Source organism: Trichomycterus rosablanca, chromosome 1 (genome assembly GCF_030014385.1).
Source record: "Trichomycterus rosablanca isolate fTriRos1 chromosome 1, fTriRos1.hap1, whole genome shotgun sequence".
NCBI classification, from domain to species: Eukaryota; Metazoa; Chordata; class Actinopteri; order Siluriformes; family Trichomycteridae; genus Trichomycterus; species Trichomycterus rosablanca.
Window position 1 is genome coordinate 71,067,533 of NC_085988.1, and position 24,826 is coordinate 71,092,358.

At 42.1% G+C, this 24,826-nt stretch overlaps 1 protein-coding gene across 1 annotated transcript in view; it reads left to right on the forward strand.

Annotated features, from left to right (window-relative positions):
• cand1 (cullin-associated and neddylation-dissociated 1) overlaps positions 1-21,198 on the forward strand; it is a 40,685-nt gene extending 19,487 nt beyond the window's left edge. Inside the window, exons 6-15 of the mRNA XM_062995948.1 lie at positions 2,574-2,679; positions 4,289-4,434; positions 8,361-8,653; positions 8,817-8,958; positions 12,456-13,949; positions 16,141-16,236; positions 16,350-16,519; positions 16,607-16,771; positions 16,869-16,976; positions 20,032-21,198. Of these exons, the coding sequence (XP_062852018.1) occupies positions 2,574-2,679; positions 4,289-4,434; positions 8,361-8,653; positions 8,817-8,958; positions 12,456-13,949; positions 16,141-16,236; positions 16,350-16,519; positions 16,607-16,771; positions 16,869-16,976; positions 20,032-20,256 (2,945 nt within the window). The 3' untranslated portion in view covers positions 20,257-21,198. The remainder of the gene's footprint in view (positions 1-2,573; positions 2,680-4,288; positions 4,435-8,360; positions 8,654-8,816; positions 8,959-12,455; positions 13,950-16,140; positions 16,237-16,349; positions 16,520-16,606; positions 16,772-16,868; positions 16,977-20,031) is intronic.
• Positions 21,199-24,826: the final 3,628 nt, after the last annotated feature.

Consider the following 24,826-nt stretch of genomic DNA (forward strand, 5'->3'; position numbering starts at 1 on the left):
TCTCAGTCATCTCTCCGTGTTTACTGTTATAATGAATGTTGCGGTTGTAAATAAACAACTACTACAGAACATTTTGTGTGACTCGCTTACACTATAAAGCTCAGGCTTAATTATACTGGTTATTACCACAGAGCGAGAGCCGACTCAGAGTCGTTTACGATTTACCGAGGTGAACCACGAATGTACAGTATGTGCTGATAGAATCGGCTCAGATGGGATCGGACTGTATTATCCTTTTAAAGTAAATATTTCAATCAGCAGAATCGCATCGCATGTATGATGTGCACAACGTTAATTACGTGCGTTTATTAATGAACGTTAACGTTAGCTTGTCAGAAGCTTTCTCAATGATGTCTGTGCGGTGTTTTTTTTTTTTTTTTTTCACAATTAGTGATGGCAACCCAAGCAACTGTTCCACTGCACTATTTTACACTAAAAACTACACTATTCCATAATGCTCCAGATTGCATCATTCTAAATAGGTATCGGTATCGGCGAGTACAAAAATACATGTACTTGTACTCGTACTCGGTTGGGAAAAAATGGTATCGATGCATCCCTAGTTCTGAATACTTTACAAACTTCAAAAACATGTTTTTATTATTTCACCATTATGGATGATTAGGTGTAGTGGACAAACATTTAAAGCAGTTATACTCATTCTAAATCAAATCCACAACATGATAAAATGTGCAACATGTCAATGGGTCTGAATACTGTCTGAATCCACCATGTCTTTTCTCTCAGTTTGTCCTGTAATGCAGTGGTACCGGTCCGTGGGTCATTTATTACTGGTCCGCACAGAAAGAACAAATAATTAGAGATCGCTACAGTAGCAATTAAATTTCCAATACTCTTCGGGTGTGGTTGTTTATAATCATCACTAGGTGGAAGCAGCGTCTTATTGCATGGATAAAAAGCTCAGGATTCACACTGATTTTCAATTCTATAGTTATTCTATTTTAAATCCCCCTGCCCCTACCTGTCCGTGAAATTATATTTTATATAAAACCTGTCCGTGGTGCAAAAAAGGTTGGGGGCCGCTGCTGTAATGCATAGACATTTTTGTAAAAAAATTTTTTTGTTGCTTTAGTGTCCTACATTTTCCTCATGTTCACAGTACATTTGCAGTATAGCAGCAAGATTCACCCTTATAGACATTTTTTATATCATGCAGATATAAAGGTGACCGTGCTTGAATGCTAACGGCACAGGTTGAGTGTGACAGGCGATGGGGCACTGCTCTGAAACGTTATTATTACCTGTCACCTCACACCGCCGAACCAAACCCAGAGTGCTGAAGCGGAATAAAGTAAAAAGCCAGCCAGAAGCCAATTACCAGCCTGTTTGATGAGACAAAGACAGCAACAATTAAGATGTGAAAGATAACTTCACCGTGGTGCATTCAAAGCTGCCTTGCACATCTTTCTCCTGCTTCTAGTTTTAATTAGGGGTGGTTTTTTATGTCTGTTTAAATCTTTTTAAGGATTTTTTAATGTTTACTCGTTAATCTGCATTTAAAAGGAAGTCACCTTTTTTCCTAGGCCTCCAATGGGGAAGAAAAATCGTTTTGGGCTTTATATGTTCTTCTTTTAGGTTTTGCTGTATCAGGTTTTGGGTGAACTTTATAACACAACAGTTCATTTTTGGCTGTTTATTTTAATTGTGAAAGTTATAAAACAAGTCTTTTTATCTGAAAACAATCTGCTACATCATTGTGCTCATTAAGGGAAGAATTTCAATTCCAGTTATTCGCATGTGACCTCCTGTGCATGATCTATCCACCAGTTCAATTATGTAGTTTTTGGTCTATCTCATGGTTTGGTCTAGTCATGGTCTATCTCACTAGCCAAAAAGTATAGTGTTGGTCCTCAAATTGTGCATGTTGCAACATACTCTGTTTTGGGAAGGCTTTCCACAATGTTTGGAAGTGTGTCTGTAGAAGAGCCATTGTGAGGTCAGGCACTGATGCTGGACAAAAAATGTTGGCCCATAATTGCTGCTCTGATTACTTTCTATTGTGTTCAGAAGCTTTGAGATTCGAGCTTTATACAAGTTCCTTTACAACAAAGTCATTAAACCATGTCTTTATTAACCTCGCTTTGTGCACCGGGGCACAGTCAAACTGGAGCAGGAAAGGGCGTTCCTTATATGGTTGCCACAAAGTTAAAAACATAAAATACAACTTCTGTCAATAATTTGTATACACCTATTAGGAGTGTGACTGAAACACCTGAGCTTAGTAATTAGGAGGGGTGTCCACATACTTTTGGCCGTACAGTGTATATAAATCAAATGAAAAATTGGACATCTTTTAGTGATTACTGCATTTGGACTTACTTACTTGGTGGTACAGTATGTATTGCATGTTCTACTCAAAAGTTACCCAAAAATATACAGCCCTGCAGGAAGTAATGTGGTGTTGTATGTAGAAATAAATTGTTTCTTTAACGCTGCACACAGCAAAATAGGACTTTTATCCTATACATTTGTTTATTTTTCCTCTGGGAAACTGATTGTTAGTGTTTCAGTGTGTAACTGTTTCGTTCAGCTAATGTTTCTCTTCCCTTTAGGCGAGTACCTGGAGAAAATCATTCCTTTGGTAGTGAAGTTCTGCAACATTGATGATGATGAATTGAGGGAATACTGCATACAGGCATTCGAGTCTTTCGTCCGGAGGTTGGTGTCCACAAAACACACATTTGCTGTCGATTCACCACTGTTGGAAATGCTTTCACTTGCTTGGTCAATAAAGCACCACAGGTATCCAGCGTTTTGTCTGTTTTTAAAACAGGATCTGTAGCCAGTCACTTTTGTGCTTTGACCAAATTACAGCAAAGCTTTTGTTTGTGGTTTAATTTGGTTTCTTTAGCTCAGTCTCTGGTTCTAAAATGTCATTAATGTCAGTAATACCTGCCCTCCCATCTCTTTAAATTACCTTTACTGTTTGGGTTTTACTAAGAAATAGTAGTCTTCTAGAGAACTCAATCAATACGAAATTACACAGATCACATTTTTAATGGCGATCTTAAAGCCTACTTCAACTATTATCAAATATTCACCTTGTTTACTTAAATGCATCTTATTGGATTTGGCAAATGCTTTGTTTTCTCCTGGATTTTCCTGCTTCATCTCCCAATCTAGTCATTTCCAATTCCCGATTATGAATCTGCTGCCACTTGCCAGAGTCACAATCTGATCAAGGAGAGCGGGTTGTCCACATGCCCACTCCGACACATGCAGTGTGTGGCCGCTTCTGATCATCTGCTTAGTACCCTTAGTACCTTAAGCTCCCAGTAGCTAAAATTAAGAATTAAATTTCTGTTTAAAATTGCAATGTGTAACAGTGTCTGTTCCTGTCTTAAAATATTGTTTTTTTGGTTGGGATTTAGGTCTTTTTTGGGTTTGTTTTGGTCATCTGGAATTAATAGCCTGATGCACTACTCAACTTTTGTGCGACTGTATTAATCTGCTGTTTTCAACCATCATCATGAACTGCAGTTGACTTTTCCGAAATTATTTAATGAGGACATGTTTGTGCCAGAGAGGTCTCAGAATCCCAATAGTTATACATATTTTAGCTTTGTTTTTTTGGCAGCAAACTAGAACACTGGACACACACCTAAATGTACCTGTCGTGTGGTTATTTTAATACATACAAAAGCTGTTTAAGACAAAGCTAAAAAATAAAACACAATTAGCAACAGCACCGTGCCTGTAACATGCAGAATGGTAATGTTCTTCTGAACTGATCCTAATAATCAGTGTAGTGGCATAAACAAATGGAGGCCTACAGTCTGGGGAAAGTAGTTCTTTCCCTGTTTTACATAAATACCATTGTCATTGGATTGTCATGACTATCCATATTGCTCTGCTTTTTACTCTAAATTTGTTGAAAAAAAAAAAAGAACACTATTTGCTGACTGATGCATTGTCAATGAACATGAATTTAGAAATAGCTTGAAATATTTCATGTTTAGAGCTTCTCCTCTCATCTCCTTGTTAACCTTGTCTATGTAGAACGGCTGCTTTTCTCTTTTGTGTGTTTTTTTTTGTATTTATATGTGGGATGTCTGTGGGCTTAATCAAACCACATTTGCTTTGCGACATAACTGACAGACACGAAGAGGATTACCTTGTGTTTCTGTAAGATAAGCCAATGGAGCAGAGATAAGCAGAGCACAGGGAAGAAAATGTAGTGTATTGCAACTCTGCTGCACTTGTGCTTTAAATCTGAAAAGCTTTTAAAACTGACTATTCAAGTACCTTACAATCTTCCTGTGCTTAGGTGTCCAAAAGAGGTGTACCCTCACGTACCCACAGTCATCAACATCTGTCTCAAGTACTTAACCTATGACCCCAACTACAACTATGATGACGAGGATGAAGATGAGAATGCCATGGATGCTGATGGAGTGGATGAAGACTATCAAGGTAACCAGTAACCCAGTTGTGTCTCTTCTAATGCTGACAGAGGAGAGCCGTACCTAACACTCAAACTCAAAAGAAGCTTTATTGGCATGACAAATAAGGACGTTCGTATTGCCAAAGCTCAGTTACAGAGAAATAATAAAAATAACAATAAGAACAAATATATACAAAACTATAAACAAAAATATAAAATAATAATATAAACAGTGCAAATAATAACAATAAAAAAGGTGACATTTACAATAATGAGGTAGTCAAAAACGTTTGTTGTGTGTGTGTTTGAGACATGGTCAACCACTGTCCCTCACCTGGTGGCAGGTGTGTGTATAGAGTGCTGCTAGTGTGCAGCTCTTTCTGTGCTCCCCCAGTACGTGCGGCAGTTCGTCGGGGTCTAGGAGGGAGTTGAAGTTGGGGATGATGTTATTAAATTTGGGCAAGAATTGGGAGCGGATGTGGTGGTACTTGGTACGCTGGTTGAGGAAGTGCAGCTCCGTCTCTACTGTACTGAGAGTGCAGTGCTGACACGGCCTCTCCTCCCGGGGCAGCCAGGAACACTGCATTTTACTCTGGACTTTAGTTTCAGTTTCCCAATAATTCAGATATTTAGTTCTGAGTTTTTGTGTAATTTGGTTTATTCTAATTGGGTTTGCAGATTTCTCCTGTTTCTGAGTCTTTATTGTGTTAGTGTGTGTTAGTAACACACACATCCTTCGACACAAATGTAGTAGCCAATTGTCTCATCTCCTGCACATGGTGGGCTCACCCAGGAATCAGTATCAAACATTCACACACTAATCTCCAGAGGAGAGACATTTTATATACACAGCACTTCAACTATCTTGAATTAATTTGTAATTATATTGCACAACAGTCGTATTGGTTTTTAGAAGCTGATGGAGAGCAGAAAAACAGAACCTGAGCAACATTTCCTTCCACCCTCAAATAAAACAGTTGTACTTGTACAGTGGAAGTTTTTTTAATTGACTAACCACAAACAGCCTGATATTTATTTATTTAATGGATTTTAACATCATGTTTTACACACTTTGGTTACAGTCATGACAGAAACGGTAGTTTACTTGTAGGTTACTCGTCACACAAGATTTATCAGTTTACAAGTTTAATGTCAAACACAGTCATGGACAATTTTGTATCTCCAATTCACCTCACCTGCATGTCTTTGGACTGTGGGAGGAAACCCACACAGACACAGAGAGAACATGCAAACTCCACACAAAGGACCCGGACTGCCCCACCTGGGGATCGAAGGGACCAAGGACTCTTGCTGCCCACTCAGCCATTGTGCCGCCACCTGGTGTATAAAAGGAAATATACTGGTCGTCATGTCTCTATTTTACATTGGAATCCCCTCTTCATAGTGATGTACACAAGCTTGTTGTGCTTTCTGAAAATAGCAGCTTGAGTAGTTCATACTGACAAGCGCCTCGTATCCTCTCCACTTGAAGTGCTGCATGTGTGGGTGGTGCACCAGACTGTTGAATGAATATTTGCTTGTATTTGGCTTGATGGAAGTCTTGATGGTCAGGTTCTCACAGCTGATGATATTGCCTTTGATATTATTTGCTTATAGAGAGCCTTAGGTTGGAAAATACTAGTGGAGCTTTAAAATGCTTGTGGGTTACTGTGTGCTTGGCTGTGTCACTTCCGTCTTGGTGACTGATGGGAAATGATTGGAAGCGGCTAAGTGGAAGTGAGAAAGCGCACTGCCACCTGTTTCAAATGCTTATAATGCGCGTATTTGCGTTTTTACTTAAGGAAATGAATGTTTGTTGTGTCATTGAGTGTATATGGTAAATAAACAGCGGTTTTGCATGCTTGATATCTGCATCTGTTGGACCAACTAATTCTATTTTAGCCCTAAACAAAATGTTTGGCTTTGTGATTGAATTCATATGTAATGAATATAGTGATTTTTATAATGCAATATTGAAAGACTTTGCTTATTTGGATAAATGACAGTGTTAAATATTCACCTTACTGACCCTGAACAACTCGGAAAACCCAAATTTGAGCTTTTACACAGAAGTAGTATATAATAAAACATGCTTTGATTAACTGAACATGTCTAATAGAGATTCTAATTGGTTTTTAGCTCAGCGGTAAAAGTAATGGACTAGTAATTAGAAGATCACTGGTTCAAGCACAACCACTGCTGAGTTGCCACAGTTGGACACTGAGCAAGGCCCTTAACACTCAGTTGCTTAAATTGTATTAGGTTACAACTCTTTTTGGCACCAATTCCTGCCTTAAATGTCCTAAATATGACAACATGGCATTATAAAAACAAACAAAACAAAAAAACTTTTTTAAAAAGTTTCTTTGTGCTATAAATGTAAATGTAAAATGCACAACTTGACTGACGTATTTTATTATGGAACTGTAGTATAGTATATTATCTGCATTATGGTAGCCCTCAAAGGGCCTATTGTAACGTATCCTGCTGTGATTGCAGTCTGCCTTTTGAGTCTTGGACAATTTGTTGTTTTTCTTGGAGGCTAAATTCTGTGTTTGGTGTCAAAATGCCAAATTTATACTGTATATTTATAATATATATCTACATTTATATTGTACTCCTTTACCACAGACACGGCCTCATAACACAAAAGACGTACCGGTTTTTCTTCTTGAAGCACAAACTTGTATTCACTTTCCCATCTTTCATTAAATTACCTCCTTCTGCTTCAGTTTTTTTTTCTTGTAAGTTTTGGGATTATTTGTAAATATTTCTCATCACTTGTTGGAAAACCGCCTCAGTTAAATACCGATGTGGAAACACTGCCATCTAGTGGCGGGATGCAGTCACAAAATCAACATACTTTGTGGGAGATGCAGTTTATGTACGATTTTACAGTGTACTTTAAGACAATTATTTGTCTTAAGCTCTCGCTTTGGCCAGCAGACCTTGAGTTTGACACATGTGGTACAGTGTCAAGTGGCTAAGTGGGTAGCACTGTCGCCTCACAGCAAGAAGGTCCTGGGTTCAATCCCCCAGGTGGGGTGGTCCAGGTCCTTTCTGTGTGGAGTTTGCAGGTTCTCCCCGTGTCTGTGTGGGTTTCCTCCGGGTGCTCCGGTTTCCTCCCACAGTCAAGACATGCAAGTGAGGTGAATTGGAGATGCAAAATTGTCCATGATTGTGTTCGATATAACCTTGTGAACTGATAAATCTTGTAAAATGAGTAACTATCGTTCCTGTCATGAATGTAACCAAAGTGTTAAACATGACGTTAAAATCCTAATAAACAAACAAACAATGCATGTGTAAGTGTTGTACAATGACATGTTGTTTAACATCAGGAAAAAAATGAGTGAAGCAAGTAGACCTTCTTTTTGTTCTCATGAGTTAACAAATTGCCAGATTGTCATTATTTCCCCTCCCGCCTTTGCTAAACTGTGGCAGCCATGAATTATATCTGTAACATAATTGGGACACACAGGAGAAACAAATATGCATAATTACACAACTTATTGATTGTGTATTAGGGTGGACGTTGCCCTCAGGATATGCAATTTTTCCCTCCTACATTGACTGATGTAATACACCAGAACAGGGTTTTTTAAACTTTCTTTTTCAAACGACCCACATTTTGTTTATGATTTTTTTTAAACGACCCAGGCAACAAAAACAATGCATCTTCTCTGCTCTGTACAATCTAGTCCCACTGTGGCTTACAAGATGTAACATAAAGCCTCCACAAAGGGGTGTTAGTGTACAACTTTATTGAATTATTATTATTTTTCTCTGCAACTCATTTTTTTGGCTTGTGAGCCACCTAAAGGTTGAATGTGCCGTAATTTCAGTATTTATTTTGGGATGGGATTTTTATTTAAGCAGATTACATTAGGGCTGGTTAATATGAAGATGCACATTCTAATTAACACAATATACCTTTCCCCTTTTTCCTCTGCAGGTAGTGACGATGAGTACAGCGACGACGACGACATGAGCTGGAAGGTGCGACGGGCGGCAGCTAAGTGCTTGGATGCCGTGGTGAGCACTAGGCACGAGATGCTGCCCGAGTTTTACCGCACCGTCTCCCCGGCTCTCATTGCCCGCTTTAAAGAACGGGAGGAAAACGTTAAGGCTGACGTCTTCCATGCATACCTGTCCCTGCTTAAGCAGACACGGCCAGCCCAGAGCTGGCTCTGCGACCCTGACGCCATGGAGCAGGGCGAGACGCCACTCACGATGCTACAGAGCCAGGTGGGAACACTATACACACGTGTACAAATACCATTGCTGTACCTTTAGTCTCATATGTTTAAATGCACATTGTGCTGATCGTACACACTTTTGCACTGGTGTATGGTGATGCTCATTTTTATGTATATGATGCAGTTATATTAAAATTTTTATGTCCATGCAGGTGCCCATGATCGTGAAAGCTCTGCATAAACAGATGAAGGAGAAGAGCGTAAAGACCAGGCAGTGCTGCTTCAACATGCTAACAGAGCTAGTGAATGTGCTGCCTGGAGCCCTGACTCAGCACATCCCAGTGTTAGTCCCAGGTATGTCTTCTTTTTTAATGTGCCGAACATGTTCATACACGGCCAAACCTGTTTCCTTAAAGCGACCTGTCACTTTGCAAGAGAATGTTAGCTTCAGCCTCAGGCTGTGATAGGCAGATTTTAGTATGCACGTCTTGGGTAGCACAGAAATGCTATTGTCCAATCTAGCAGCTGCCCAGCTACAGTCGTGCACAAGACTGGTTAACCCTAACACGCTTTTAATATTCCGACTTGCACAATTTGTTTGTTACTTGTTGTAATACACAGTCTAGTCCCATTAATATAACCACTTCCTACTTTCGACGGCGGCGCCTACATCTGGTAGCTGGGTATATAAAGTGTGTGATAGGCTGTCTGCACATATATCCCTCGTTGCTGTAATTGGTGAAAGTACCATGGGTAAAACGGATGGGATCTCCCAGCAAGACAGTGCGACATGTCACACGACTGGAAATGTCCAACATTGGTTGGAAGAGCATGACCAAGACTTCCAAGTATTACCCTGGACCCCTAATTCCCCAGACTTGAACTCAGTTGAGCATCTGTGGGAGCACCTCGATCGACGTGTTCGCTCTGTGGATCCTCCCCCACGCACCCTTCATCAGCTGTAGGATGCACTGCAGTCAGCATGGCTCCAGATACCTGTGACAACCCACCAGGACCTTATTGAGTCACTCCCAGCCCGTCTAGCTGCTGATTGTGCTGCACACGGCGGTTGCTCTTGAAATTAGCTGGTGGTCATAATAATGCGACTTGACTGTATATATACATTCATACATAATTATATTGGGGTTCCTTTAACCATAGACATGGCATAAACAAACAAATCCTTTAACTCTATAGTGGGGCGACATAGTGGCTTGGTGGTTGCACCGTAGCCTCACAGCAGGAAGGTCCTGGGTTCGATTCCCAGGTGGAGCGATCCAGGTCCTTTCTGTGTCACGATGCAAGATAGGACATTCAAGACTTACACACGGACATCTACTAAAAGGAGAACAGGCCCCAAAGTGCCTTCATTGCTCAACTACCCTATCAGTGAAACATATTCTATGTGAATGCTATGTTTTTACCCAGGACAGAAATCTGTACCTGATGGGATTGGACATAAATGACATTTTTAGGAAAACTGCTCATTTTAAGATTTTAAAATTTCTGAAAAGCATAAAATTGAAACATTTGTTGTAATTTTAACCTCTACAGTTTTGATGCACAACTATATAAACAACTACAGGGGTTGGACAATGAAACTGAAACACCTGGTTTTAGACCACAATAATTTATTAGTATGGTGTAGGGCCTCCTTTTGCGGCCAATACAGCGTCAATTCATCTTGGAAATGACATATACAAGTCCTGCACAGTGGTCAGAGGGATTTTAAGCCATTCTTCTTGCAGGATAGTGGCCAGGTCACTACGTGATGCTGGTGGAGGAAAACGTTTCCTGACTCGCTTCTCCAAAACACCCCAAAGTGGCTCAATAATATTTAGATCTGGTGACTGTGCAGGCCATGGGAGATGTTCAACTTCACTTTCATGTTCATCAAACCAATCTTTCACCAGTCTTGCTGTGTGTATTGGTGCATTGTCATCCTGATACACGGCACCGCCATTGGATGCACATGGTCCTCCAGAATGGTTCGGTAGTCCTTGGCAGTGACGCGCCCATCTAGCACAAGTATTGGGCCAAGGGAATGCCATGATATGGCAGCCCAAACCATCACTGATCCACCCCCATGCTTCACTCTGGGCATGCAACAGTCTGGGTGGTACGCTTCTTTGGGGCTTCTCCACACCGTAACTCTCCCGGATGTGGGGAAAACAGTAAAGGTGGACTCATCAGAGAACAATACTTGTTTCACATTGTCCACAGCCCAAGATTTGCGCTCCTTTCACCATTGAAACCGACGTTTGACATTGGCACGAGTGACCAAAGGTTTGGCTAAAGCAGCCCGGCCGTGTATATTGACCCTGTGGAGCTCCCGACGGACAGTTCTGGTGGAAACAGGAGAGTTGAGGTGCACATTTAATTCTGCTGTGATTTGGGCAGCTGTGGTTTTATGTTTTTTGGATACAATCCGGGTTAGCACCCGAACATCCCTTTCAGACAGCTTCCTCTTGCGTCCACAGTTAATCCTGTTGGATGTGGTTTGTCCTTCTTGGTGGTATGCTGACATTACCCTGGATACCGTGGCTCTTGATACATCACAAAGACTTGCTGTCTTGGTCACAGATGCGCCAGCAAGACGTGCACCAACAATTTGTCCTCTTTTGAACTCTGGTATGTCACCCATAATGTTGTGTGCATTGCAATATTTTGAGCAAAACTGTGCTCTTACCCTGCTAATTGAACCTTCACACTCTGCTCTTACTGGTGCAATGTGCAATTAATGAAGATTGGCCACCAGACTGGTCCAATTTAGCCATGAAACCTCCCACACTAAAATGACAGGTGTTTCAGTTTCATTGTCCAACCCCTGTATATATCCTAACTATGTATCCTAAAACGGGGCGGCATGGTGGCTAAGTGGGTAGCACTGTTGCCTCACAGCAAGAAGGTCCTGGGTTCGATCCCCAGGTGGGGCGGTCTGGGTCCTTTCTGTGTGGTTTGCATGTTCTCCCCAGGTCCGCGTGGGTTTACTCCGGGTGCTCCGGTTTCCTCCCACAGTCCAAAGACATGCAAGTGAGGTGAATTTGAGATACAAAATTGTCCATGACTGTGTTCGATATAACCGTGTGAACTGATGAACATTGTGTAATGAGTAACTACCGTTCCTGTCATGAATGTAACCAAAGTGTAAAACATGACGTTAAAGTCCTAATAAACAAACAAACAAACTGTATCCTAAAACTCCTTTCATGGTTTTAACACCTTTTTTTAAATAAGAATGTTTTAAAACATACAAATGGCACACCGTAGAGATGGCTCTAAATACAGAGCTTATAATGGTGATAAAACTCAATCATTCAATCAAACCTTTCTGTGTGGAGTTTGCATGTTCTCCCTGTGTCTGGAAGGTTCCCTTTCGGGAGCTCTGACTTTCTCCCACAGTCCAAAGACATGCAAGTGCGGTGAATTGGAAATATTAAATTCTCTGTGACTGTTCGAAATAAAAAAGATAAATAAAACTGATAAATCTTATGTAACCAGTAATTACCTGTCTTGTCATCAATGTAACCAAATTGTGTAAAACATGTTGTTAAAATCCTAAAAAAAAAATTAACAGTGCAACAGGCATATGCGGGATTTACGATTCTGTGAATTCACCTTGAATATGTGGAAAATTCTATAAAAAAAATCAATTCAGGTCAGGGAAAAAAATGAGTGTATTATCTATTCTCTTAAAATGCAATGTTTTCTCATGTTGGATGTTTTTTACACTGAGAACTACCAGATAACTGCGCTTGTGACTGGAGAATCCTGCTGTACTTCTGATATTTGTGTGTTTTTGCTCAACATTCTCTGCAGTGTAATTTAATTTTTACCTTATTTTTTTATAGGAATCATATTTTCTTTAAATGATAAATCCAGTTCCTCCAATCTGAAGATCGATGCCCTGTCCTGTTTGTACGTCATACTGTGCAACCACCAGCCTCAAGTCTTCCACCCCCACGTTCAGGCCTTGGTGCCCCCTGTAGTGGCCTGTGTTGGCGACCCCTTCTATAAGATCACATCGGAAGCTTTGCTGGTCACCCAACAGCTTGTGCGAGTGATCCGGCCCCTAGACCAAACAGATGCCTTCGATGCCTCACCATATATCAATGACCTCTTTGCCTGCACCATTAAACGGCTAAAGGCAGCAGACATCGACCAGGAGGTCAAAGAGCGTGCTATTTCATGCATGGGTCAGATTATATGTAACCTTGGCGACAGCCTGGGAACTGACCTTCCCGGCACGCTGCACATCTTTCTGGAGCGGCTAAGGAATGAGATCACCAGACTGACCACAGTAAAGGCTCTCACACTGATCGCTGGCTCACCACTTAAGATCGATCTGCGACCTGTCCTGGCCGATGCCGTGCCTATCCTGGCATCATTTCTGCGCAAGAATCAGAGGGCACTTAAGCTTAGCACGCTAGCAGCACTGGATATTTTGGTAAAGAACTATAGCGACAGTGTAACGCCAGCCATGATCGATGCTGTGTTGGCCGAACTGCCACCGCTCATCAGCGAGAGCGACATGCATGTCTCACAGATGGCCATCAGCTTCCTGACCACACTGGCTCGCGTGCACCCAGACTCACTTGCTAAGATCAGCGGCTCAATCCTAACTGAGCTCATTGCCCTGGTACGCTCCCCACTGTTACAGGGTGGTGCACTGGGAGCCATGCTGGACTTCTTTCAGGCGCTGGTGAGCACTGGCACGGCCAGTCTAGGCTACATGGACCTGCTGCGCATGCTCACAGGCCCGGTGTATGCGCAGAGTGCATCACTCACCCACAAGCAGTCCTACTACTCCATCGCGAAGTGTGTTGCAGCACTCACACGAGCCTGCCCTAAAGAGGGCCCTGCCGTTGTTGGTCAGTTCATTCAGGATGTCAAGAATTCCCGCTCTACTGACTCCATCCGCCTGTTGGCCCTGCTGTCCCTGGGTGAGGTGGGTCACCACGTGGATCTGAGTGGCCAATCCGAGCTCAAATCGGTCATCCTAGAAGCCTTCTCTTCAGCCAGCGAGGAGGTCAAATCAGCTGCCTCGTACGCACTGGGAAGCATCAGTGTGGGCAACCTGCCGGAGTATCTGCCCTTTGTGCTGCAGGAGATCACAGGTCAGCCCAAGCGGCAGTATCTTCTGCTGCACTCGCTCAAGGAGATCATCAGCTCAGCGTCAGTGGCTGGCCTTAAGCCCTATGTGGAAAGTGTGTGGGCTTTACTGCTGAAGCACTGTGAGTGTACAGAGGAAGGCACCCGCAACGTGGTGGCAGAGTGTCTGGGAAAGCTCACGCTTATAGATCCAGAGACGCTACTGCCCAGGCTAAAGGGCTATCTATTATCAGGTGAGCATCACACGCTTTAATGTCCTGCTGTCCACGTTGGTTTGAGTCATAGACTTAGTTGAGGTAGCTAACAGAACACTAGAACACTGCCGCCTAAGGCTACAAAATAGTGGCGGTCTATAATAGTGGCGTAATAATGCTGTAATCACAATTAGGGTTCTTGCAGACCACTGATTGTTTCTAATCAAGGAGGTTGATTAGCAATAATTAGAATGGGGATATTTACTTCTCTATAGTATATGTATGTACTTCTTCAACTACAGGCTTGTTACAGTGTACTGGGAACTCTATTGTTGTATACTGTTCAGTGATTGGATAGGTTGGATCAGTATTTTTAAACGACTATCATATAAACATACACAGTGACTTGTGAATAGCATAAAAGCTTTACACAGTGTTTAGTAAACTTTCATTTTTCTATTCATGCCAGAATTTCTCCCAATATTGTCGTAACCAATTACCCAGTCATATTTCACCTCTGCTGCTTCAGACCTCCACTCCTGACCGAGAAGGGTAGTGACTAACACACGCCCCCTCCAACACGTGTGCAGTAGCCCACAATTGCTTCTTTTAACTTGCATAACGAGGGTTCATTTGGGGATCTGTATCACACATCAGAGTCTGCTTGCTGATCGACGGCGCTTGCACAATTATGAGGAATCCATTCGGACCTCCCTCCCCTGGACAAGACGATTATTGTCCGTATATGCGGCCAAACAGCCAATTGTAGGTCATTAGAATTTTAACTTTGCACTGATATCTTTGTTGGCATTGATACTGGCGTTCAAGAGTGTGATGCCATGATGTAACCTTTGATTTGAATACTTTTTCCTATTATTACAGTAAATTAGAATCATGTGCATTTAGAATGTGCTTTTCAAAGTCTTGTACGTTATCAGAAGTTTGTGGACTTTTCTAAAAAGTCAAGTCTAGTCCAGTTTTTTCAAATAAAAGCAGCTAATCAAGGTGCAAAGAGCTTAAGGACAGACAACCAAGTACTAGATAAACTGTAAGAATAGTTTTCACCCAGCAAGTCTTGAAGAAAATATTGAGTAATCTTATGGATCAAATTACTTGTTTTAGTAATTTAATCACAAATTACGACCTAGACAAAAATCCCTTAGAGTGGTACGTAATTGTACAGTTGTCCAATCTGGGTTGGCTGAAAGTCAAAAACCTGAATCAGATTATCGACTGAATATATTAATATATGTTTAAATATCAGAATTACAAACAAAGACTTCAAGCTTAATTTTTTCTCTGCATGCCTAAACTCAGTAATTCATTTGTAACACTAAAACCTAATATGATATTGATTAGTTGGCTAACTAGCTACATTGCATTTAGTATTGTTTAACACAGAAAACAAACTGTTCATAATTAAAATATACCTCAAATGGTATTGGCTGGCCGGACTCCTCCACGGATATGTTTGGCTATGTCTGAGAAAAGAAGAGCTATAGGGATTCCTCATTACTGCTGCAATTATGGCCTCTGCTGACTGGTCGCTTGCACAGAGGCTAGGAATAATGGAGGTCATTGTGTGACTAACCTTACACGATAACGATCCACGTGAACCCACCTTGAGCAAGTGAAAAAGCGGTTGGCCACTGCACGCATGCCAAGGGGGTGTGTGTTAGGTACGGCCCTTTCTCGGCAGGGTTGGGGTCTGCAGCATTGGGTAATTGTACAGTATATGACTGGGGAGAGTGGTAGCCTAGTGGGTAGGGCGTTGGGCTATCAACTGAAAGGTTGAGAGTTTGATTCCCAGCTCTGCCATGCAGCCACCGTTGAGCCCGTGAGCAAAAAGCCGTCAACCCTGTCTGCTTTAGGGGCGCCGTACAATGGCAGACCCTGCGCTCTTACCACAGCTTCCAAACAAGCTGGGATATGTGAAGAAAGAATTCCGTCGTACTGTACACCTGTATATGTATATATGACAAATAAAAGCATTCTATTCTATTTTAGTTTGGGAGTAAAAGGGAAAAAATGTGGATAAAATCGTCCAGTCTCTCGTAATCTTATTGAAATGAATAACCCTACTGGTGTCAAAGTTAAATATGGGAATAAATACTACTGCACTAGTGAGCCGGATGATCTTCATGATCCCAGTCTATAAAGTTTCCCTTGGCTTCACATAAAAATGTCTGTTTTTATAAATGAAAACCTTCTGCTTTTCTTGTTCTCCCAGGATCCTCTTATGCTAGAAGCTCAGTCGTTACTGCTGTGAAGTTCACAATTTCAGACCACCCACAGGCGATTGATCCCCTGCTGAAAAACTGCATAGGTGGGTTATTTGCTTTCAGGCTGTAAGCACCTTTCTCTGATGTGTACTTAAAGAGGTTAAACATGGCACTGAGGATTTAACATTTTAAATATATATTTCAATGCTTTTGACAGGCGATTTCTTGAAAACGTTGGAAGATCCAGACCTTAACGTACGACGAGTAGCACTTGTGACATTTAACTCTGCAGCCCATAATAAACCCTCACTCATCCGAGACCTTCTGGACACTGTTCTCCCTCATTTATACAATGAGACCAAAGTGCGCAAAGAGCTGATCAGAGAAGTATGTTAATATATTCTCTATTAATTCTCCACACATTGATTACTCTTCTCTTTTAAAGCTGAGCTGAGCTCTTCTCTTCTGTATTAGGTTGAAATGGGTCCATTCAAACACACGGTGGATGATGGGCTGGACATCAGGAAGGCTGCTTTTGAGTGCATGTATACCCTTCTAGACAGCTGCCTCGACAGACTTGACATCTTCGAGTTCCTTAATCATGTTGAAGATGGATTAAAAGACCATTACGACATCAAGGTAGACCAAAAATCTTTTGGGACCTAAGAGCTTAGTACATTTACATGGTGTAAGTGAGGAACTAAAAGAATCTGTGTCCTCCTGTATCTGCTCTCAGATGCTGACATTCCTGATGCTGGCGAGACTGTCCACTCTGTGTCCCAGTGCTGTTCTGCAGAGGCTGGACAGGCTGGTAGAGCCTCTAAGGGCCACATGTACCACAAAGGTAAACTAATCCATTTCATTTATTTACTCCAACCTCTTCTTCCTGATCAGTGTTGCAGTTGGTCCATTGCCAATCAGAAATTCAGGGCACGTATAGGTAGTTAGAATACACTTTTAACTGGGGGACAGCATTATCTAAGGCAGGGTTGCATCAGGACCTCAGTGAGCCAATCCATCACAGGGCTTTGGCCATGTACTCCACAGATCAACGCTATCATGTCTGTGTAGATGCCCGACAGGCAAATAGCATTGCTGAGATTTGAACCTTTATCTGAAAGTGGTGGGCTATCGTAATAGACTTTTTTTTATTTTTTTTATTACAAGTGCCTAGTGTTTTATTTATTTATTTACTTATCTATTAGGATTTTAACGTCATGTTTTACACACTTTGGTTACATTCATGACAGGACTGGTAGTTACTGGTTACACGATTAACCAGTTCACATTTTTTATGTCAAACACAGTCATGGACAATTTTGTATCTCCAATTCACCTCACTTGAATGTCTTTGGACTGTGGGAGGAAACCGGAGCTCCCAGAGGAGACCCATGCAGACACAGAGAGAACATGCAAACTCCACACAGAAGGTCCCGGACCACCCCACCTGGGGATCGAACCCAGGACCTCCTTGCTGTGAGGACTAGTGTTTTTAAGTCAAAATTTTAAACAGCGCTTGTCTAAAAAAGGTAAACACAGACCCACCCCGACCTAGATAAAAAAGACTTACCAAGCCCCGTTTTGTACCTCATACTCTGAGCGGGCAGCACGGTGGCTAAGTGGGTAGCACTGTCGCCTCACAGCAAGAAGGAGTTTGCATGTTCTCCCCATGTTCACGTGGGTTTTCTCCGGGTGCTCCTGTCATGAATGTAACCAAAGTGTAAAACATGACGTTAAAATTCTAACAAACAAACAAACTCTTTGAGCCACAATCAGGATTTAAGGAAGACAGGCATTAGGGTGAACTGAGTGTTTTTACCGTCTTCAGAAGGCTCCCCTCACTACTGTGTCCTCAAACTAAAACTAACTTTTCTTCTATCAGAGTTGCAGTTGATTTGTGTTCCTAGACTGTTGTAAATGTTTACTGAGGAAGAACACAAACAACCACAAGTCGCTGTAATTAGAGTGCTTGCTAAATGCAGTAAATGTAATCAGTGGTGGTGAAATGAACCGTTCATGAACTTGGATCATAATTAATCGCCACAAACATTTACCTAACATCAGTAAGCTTTTAGAACACTTGTCCTTTAGCCTTTGATGTGAAATAACTTCCATGACATTGTACTTCCCTAATGGTATTCCGTACATAATATGCTAATTTTTTTGAATTGACTGTAATTAGCTTTTTCTTTTCTGATGAGTAAAAACAAGTTTTCAAGACTCCTAATTTGTAAACAGAGCAGTGCGCACAATATATAAATTAATATTTCACAAAGGTGGTGCTCGAGTGGTGCAGCGGTAAAACATGAAACCAGTGCTGAGATCTTGAACACATGAGTTTGAATATTAGCTGGACGTCTACAAGCAGACATGATTGGCTAAAATCTGCCAGGTGTGAGGGCTGGAGGGATTCCTCATCACTGCTACATTTACGACCCCTGCTGGCTGGTCGGTGGCGTCTGCACTTAAACGGGTGATGAGTAGGAGAAAAGGCGCCCAGGTGGCGCAGAGGTAAAACACGATATCACACCCATCAGAACTCGTAGAACTTCTATCCGGCTGGCTGGGTGCCTACATGAACAACGATTGGCTGTTGTTCATACGGGGTTGGAAGCCGGATGGGGGTTCATCATAACTGATGCAATTACAACCTCTGCTGGCTGATTGATGCCACCTGCACAGAGACGAGGGTGTGTCTCTCTGTACACAAAAGCTGATTCGCATATGAACTCGCCTCGTGCGGGTGTAAAGATGCAGTCGGCTACTGCACGTGTCGGAGGGGGGCGTGCCAATTTCGGCTCTCCTCAACTAGGGTGGAGATCAACATCAGTAGAGAGGAAGCGTAATGCAGATGGGTAATTGGATAATAATAATTGGAAAATAATAATAATAAAAAGAGTAGGAGAAAAGAAATGGTTGGCAACTGCACGTGTCGGTGGGTGCATGAGGTAAACCCAGTTTGAGCAAATCACAGCTGTGATGTTATAAGGACACACTGCTTCATATCTTAATTTATTACTAAAATGTACCTGCTTGTAGCAGTTTTCCTGTTTTTTAATATACGCCGATCAGCCATAACATTAAAAACTACCTCCATGTTTCTACACTCACTGTCCATTTTATCAGCTCCACTTACCATATAGGAGCACTTTGTAGTTCCACAATTACTGACTGTAGTCCATCTGTTTCTCTACATACTTTTTTAGTCTGTGTTCACTCTGTTCTTCAATGGTCAGGACCCCCCCATAAAGCAGCTATTATTTGGGTGGTGGATCATTCTCAGCACTGCAGTGACACTGACATGGTGGTGTTGTGTTAGTGTGTGTTGTGCTGGTATGAGTGAATCAGATGCTGCTGGAGTTTTTAAACACCTCACTGTCATTGCTGGACTGAGAATAGTCCTCCAACCAAAAACATCCAGCCAACAGGGCCTCGTGGGCAGCATCCTGCGACCACTGATGAAGGTCTAGAAGATGACCAACTCAAACAGCAGCAATAGATGAGCGATCGTCTCTGACTTTACATCTACAAGGTGGACTGACTAGGTAGGAGTGTCTAACAGAGTGGACAGTGAGTGGACACGGCATTTTAAAAACTCCAGCAGCGCTGCTGTGTCTGACCCACTCGTACCACCACCATGTCAGTGTCACTGCAGTGCTGAGGGTGATCCACCACCCAAATAATACCTACTCTGTGGTGATCCTGACCATTGAAGAACAGAGTGAATGCAGGCTAAAAAGGTATGTAGAGAAACAGATGGACTACAGTCAGTAATTGTAGAACTACAAAGTGCTTCTTTATGGTAAGTGGAGCTGATAAAATGGACAACGAGTGTAGAAACAATAAGGTGGTTTTAATGTTATGGCTGATCAGTGTATATTCATCCTTTACTCCCACAGGTTAAAGCAAACTCTGTAAAGCAGGAGTTCGAGAAGCAAGACGAGCTGAAGCGCTCGGCCATGCGGGCGGTCGCGGCTCTCCTAACCATCCCAGAGGCGGAAAAAAGCCCTCTGATGAGCGAGTTCCAGTCTCAGATCAGCTCTAACCCCGAGCTCGCTGCCATCTTTGACAGTATCCAGAGGGACTCCTCATCTGCCAACATGGAGTCTATGGACACCAGTTAAATCACACTGCAGCACTTAAAACCATCGCTCGCAACGAAAAGCTGAAAGAGAACCAATCCTGGGGGACCCTTTTATTGTTCCATGCATTGCACTGAATCAACTACTATAGGAACAAAAAAATCAAAGAAAAGCTAAAACCCAAGAAAAAAAGCTTACAATAAGAAAATGCTGAAAAATGATTTAAGACATGCAGTCTCTTGAGCTGTAAAGCTTATCACCATATTCCTTATTCTCTTTGTTTGGTTCATTATTTTTTGTTTATATTTTCTTTTTTGTTCCTCTCACTGGTTTATGAGAACTTTGCTAAGTTGAGGGACTTGAACGGAGCATAGAAAAGGACTGTGCAGACATAACTGGGTTAGCGATGGAGGTTTTTTTTTTTTACATTCGGGACTGGTTGAACAGGGGTAAATGCTAGCATTCAGTCACTTCACTTAGTCTAAGGACCATTTTTGTGTTTTTCATGTTACCATGTTCTTTACCAGACCAGTTTTAACAGGTGTGTTTTGTACAATTTAAGTATCATCTCTCGTCTCATCACTCTGTCCAAATGGCTGGTCGGCAAGTCGGTGGACTTTTGGGAGAGTTGCAGCTTTGCTAGAAATATTCCATAGAAGAAATGTTTTGTGATTCAGGGATGCGCTCGGACAAGTTAATACCGAAGTGGACACCGGTCATCACCCTAAAAATGTCAGTTCAACATTCCCGACATCTGCAGATTTAAATGGTGTAACAGCATGTATTAGACATCCAGTGACCTAAATACACTCAGTGTGTGTGTATGATTTCTTTTCCTTTTTGCTACAGATGAGAAATCTGTTTGGCTGAAGCATACAGAATTGAGATCTGAATCAATTGTACTGAAATAACAGCTCTGTATGGACTTTTATTTCACACATGTGAATAAAGAATACTAGTGGAGAGTATTGTCTTTATCTGCAGGCTCGTATCATAGTATTTTTTAATGCACACACTCTACTTCAGTGGTCCCTGACCACCGGGCCACGGACCGGTACCGGTCAGTGGGTCATTTATTACCGGGCCGCACAGAAAGAATAAATAGAGATCGCTACAAGAGCAATTACATTTCCAAATCTGTTTGGGTGTTATTGTCTTCAATCACCACTAGGTGGGAGCAGTGTCTCGTTGCGGTGTAAAAAGCTCAGGATTCACACTGATTTTCCATTCTATAGTTATTCTATATTAAATCTGTAAAATTATATCTTGTATGAAACCAGTCCGTGGTGCAAAAAAGGTTGGGGACCGCTGCTCTACTTCACTGCTGTGGTTTGTGTGCTGGCTGCAGTGTTTGATTGTCGATCTTCCAATCCACACAGGTAGACAAAACAAAAGGAAATAATGTCCATTTGTTTATAGACGTTTAAAAACAATTCATAAGTGAAGTGTCATCTCACAGCCAACCATGTAGCACAGAAATTACCTCAGAGGTAACTCAAAGCATCTGTTTCATTTGTCAGCTTGCGATGTCAAGCTATGTTAACAGAATTAAGGACATTTACGCTTGAGCATCATGATCAGCTAGTCTCTTTCTGAGTTAGGAAATTGTGAGGTAACTTGATCATGGAAAAAAAAAACACTTTTTGGTGACGGAATAGTAAGGCTAAGATTTGGTAGCTCAAAACCTCTTTTCTACACCAGTAGTTCAAAAAATAAAGTCTGCAGACCCCCAAGGGTGTGGGATGTATTAAGAAGTTCCAAATTTTTACAGCCCGCTTGGAGTTTCCCAAAAGGCACCTAGAGAACCCTCAAACCATAAGTAACAAGATTCTCTGGTCTGATGAAACCAAAATTAAATTTTGGCCTGAATACCAAGCGTGACGTGACGTCTTGAGGAAACCAGATGCCGCTCATCATCTGGCTAATGGCATCCCTATAGTGAAGCATGGCGGTGGCAGCATCATGATGTGGGGATGCGACTAGTCCTGATAGAGGGAAAGATGAATGCAGCTAAGAACACCGAGATCCTTGAAGAAAACCTGCTCCAGAGTGCTCTGGACCTCAGACTGGGGTGAAGGTTTACCTTCCAACATGACAACGACCCGAAGCACACAGCCAAGAGAACAAAGGAGAGGTTTCAGAGAAAGCCTGTGAATGTCCATGAGTGGCCCAGCCAGAGCCCAGACCAGAATCCAATCGAACATCTGTGGAAGGAGCTGAAAATGGCTGTGTACCGACGCTCCCCATCCAACCTGATGGAGCTTGCAAGGATATGCCAAGAGGAATGGGCAAAAATGTCCAGAAACAAGTGTGCCAAGTGCCAAGCTCGTAGCTTCATTTGGCGATCGTGTGTAGATGTTTGAGGCAAAAAAAAAAAGAACTCAATCTAGTATTATAGAATGAGTCTGTAACAATAAAAAGCGAGAAGGTGAAAGGGGTGTGCAGACTTTCTGGCTTGACAAATTCTGTATCTTGGCTTTAAAATGCAAACTTCTTGCTATGTGGCACATTAAAATTGTATTAACCAGTAGAGGTCATATTTTCCTTTTTTGTGTAGAAAGCTACATAAAGATTTTATCCATGCAGTTGTACCCACTGACCCTAGCTTTGCAGCCAAAAGCAGACTTCCTGCTGATCAGTTACACATTACAGTTACATTTGTTATGCATTAAGTTCCTGTGATGAATCACTTTTCTTAAGTTTGCTGAGCTCTGGTGGTCTACCAGGAAAGTAAAGGCAGCCTAACACAAACACTAAATGTATAAATGAGAATATAAACAGGGTAATGATTGTTGCACTTGGAATCACCCCACGGCTGAATGCAGTGGGAGTCCGGTCTGCACTTCCCCTTTGCCACCTGACTAAACACTGGGCAGATCTGTAGCGACACAGTTAATGGTTTACCTTCAGTCAGCATTCAGACGTCACAGATATCTTTAATTAATGACAGGGTACAGAGCAGATACACCGATCAGCACTCACCATATAGAAGCACTTTGTAGTTCTACAATTACTGACTGTAGTCCATCTGTTTCTCTGCATGCTTTGTTAGCCCCCTTTCATGCTGTTCTTCAATGGTCAGGACTCTCCCAGGACCACTACAGAGTAGGTATTATTTGGGTGGTGGGTCATTCTCAGCACTGAAGTGATACTGACATGGTGGTGGTGTGTTAGTGTGTGTTGTGCTGGTATGAGTGGATCAGACACAGCAGCGCTGATGGAGTTTTTAAACACCCCACTGTCACTGCTGGACTGAGAATATCGCAGGGCAGACACACATACACACACTCATACACCTATAGGGCAATTCAGTGTCTCCAATTAACCTGACTGCATGTTTTTGGACTGTGGGAGGAAACCGGAGCTCCCGGAGGAAACCCACGCAGACATGGGGAAAACATGCAAACTCTGCACAGAAAGGACCCGGACCGCCCAGCCTGGGGATCGAACCCAGGACCTTGTTGCTGTAAGGCGACAGTGCTACCCACCAAGCCACCATGCTGCCCTTATTCAAGTTTTTTACTTCTAATTTATTCATGTGCAACAAACTTCCTCTGTCCGTCCGAACATCTGAGTCTCTCACTGTCTTCAAAAGATGATTAAAAACCTTCATCACCTCTTTACTATGCACTTAAGCTGAGAATCAACATGTACTTACTAACGCTTTTATTCTTATTCATTTCTTATTTCCTAAAAAATATTGTTCTAACAGAGTTTCAGCAGATTTTTGTTCTTGGACTGTTGTCTACTTACACTAGAGTAGAGAAATGTTTACTGTGGAAGTACTTCAGTAAGTCGCTCTGGATAAGAGCGTCTGCTAAATGTAGAAAATGTAAATGTAAATATTGGGTGCCACCTCTTGGAGAGAGAATCTATAGGACCCAGACCTTTACAATGATGATTGACATACCTCAGTCCTTGATGTTTTAACTTCACAGTAACAGAACTTACGGTTAACCGGGGCAGACAGGACAGAAATGAGATGAACTGATCTATTAAAAAAGTGGACACCCTGAAAAGTCTCTACAATACAACCCACTCTGCTGTTAGTGTTTGTCTACGGAGAGTTTTATATGTGATAGGTAATGTGGTTGAACGTACTAGTCTGCGCCCAGGTGGCGCAGCGGGATATTCCACTAAGCACACCAGTGCCGAGATTCTGAACTCCTCGGTTCGAAACTTGGTGTTGCCACCGGTCAGCTGGGCGCCATCTAGCGAGCATAATTGGCAGTGCCTGCATCAGACACGGTTCTGCTAGGGCGGGATGACCGGACTATGTGGGTGGGGTCTTCAAACTCTGTGTAAGGACCCTGACTGGCAGATAGAGAGGCGCCTGTGCAGAGTGCATAGGTCAAAAAGGGTTCCGCTAAGGGCTGCGTGCGGGTTGGAGGAGGCGTGAGCAGCAATATACCCACCTTGATTGCAATTAGGGATCCCCAGCAGTGGAAGACAAATTGACTATGATAAATTGGGAGATAATTGGGAGAAAATGCATAAATAAAATAGAAAAAAAAATTACATACTTATAGTCAGAGATTTAGCTTTACTTGATAATCTTGTTAAATTTCTCTGCAATAAGCTGCATGGGACATTCAGCCCTTCGTTTTGTAAT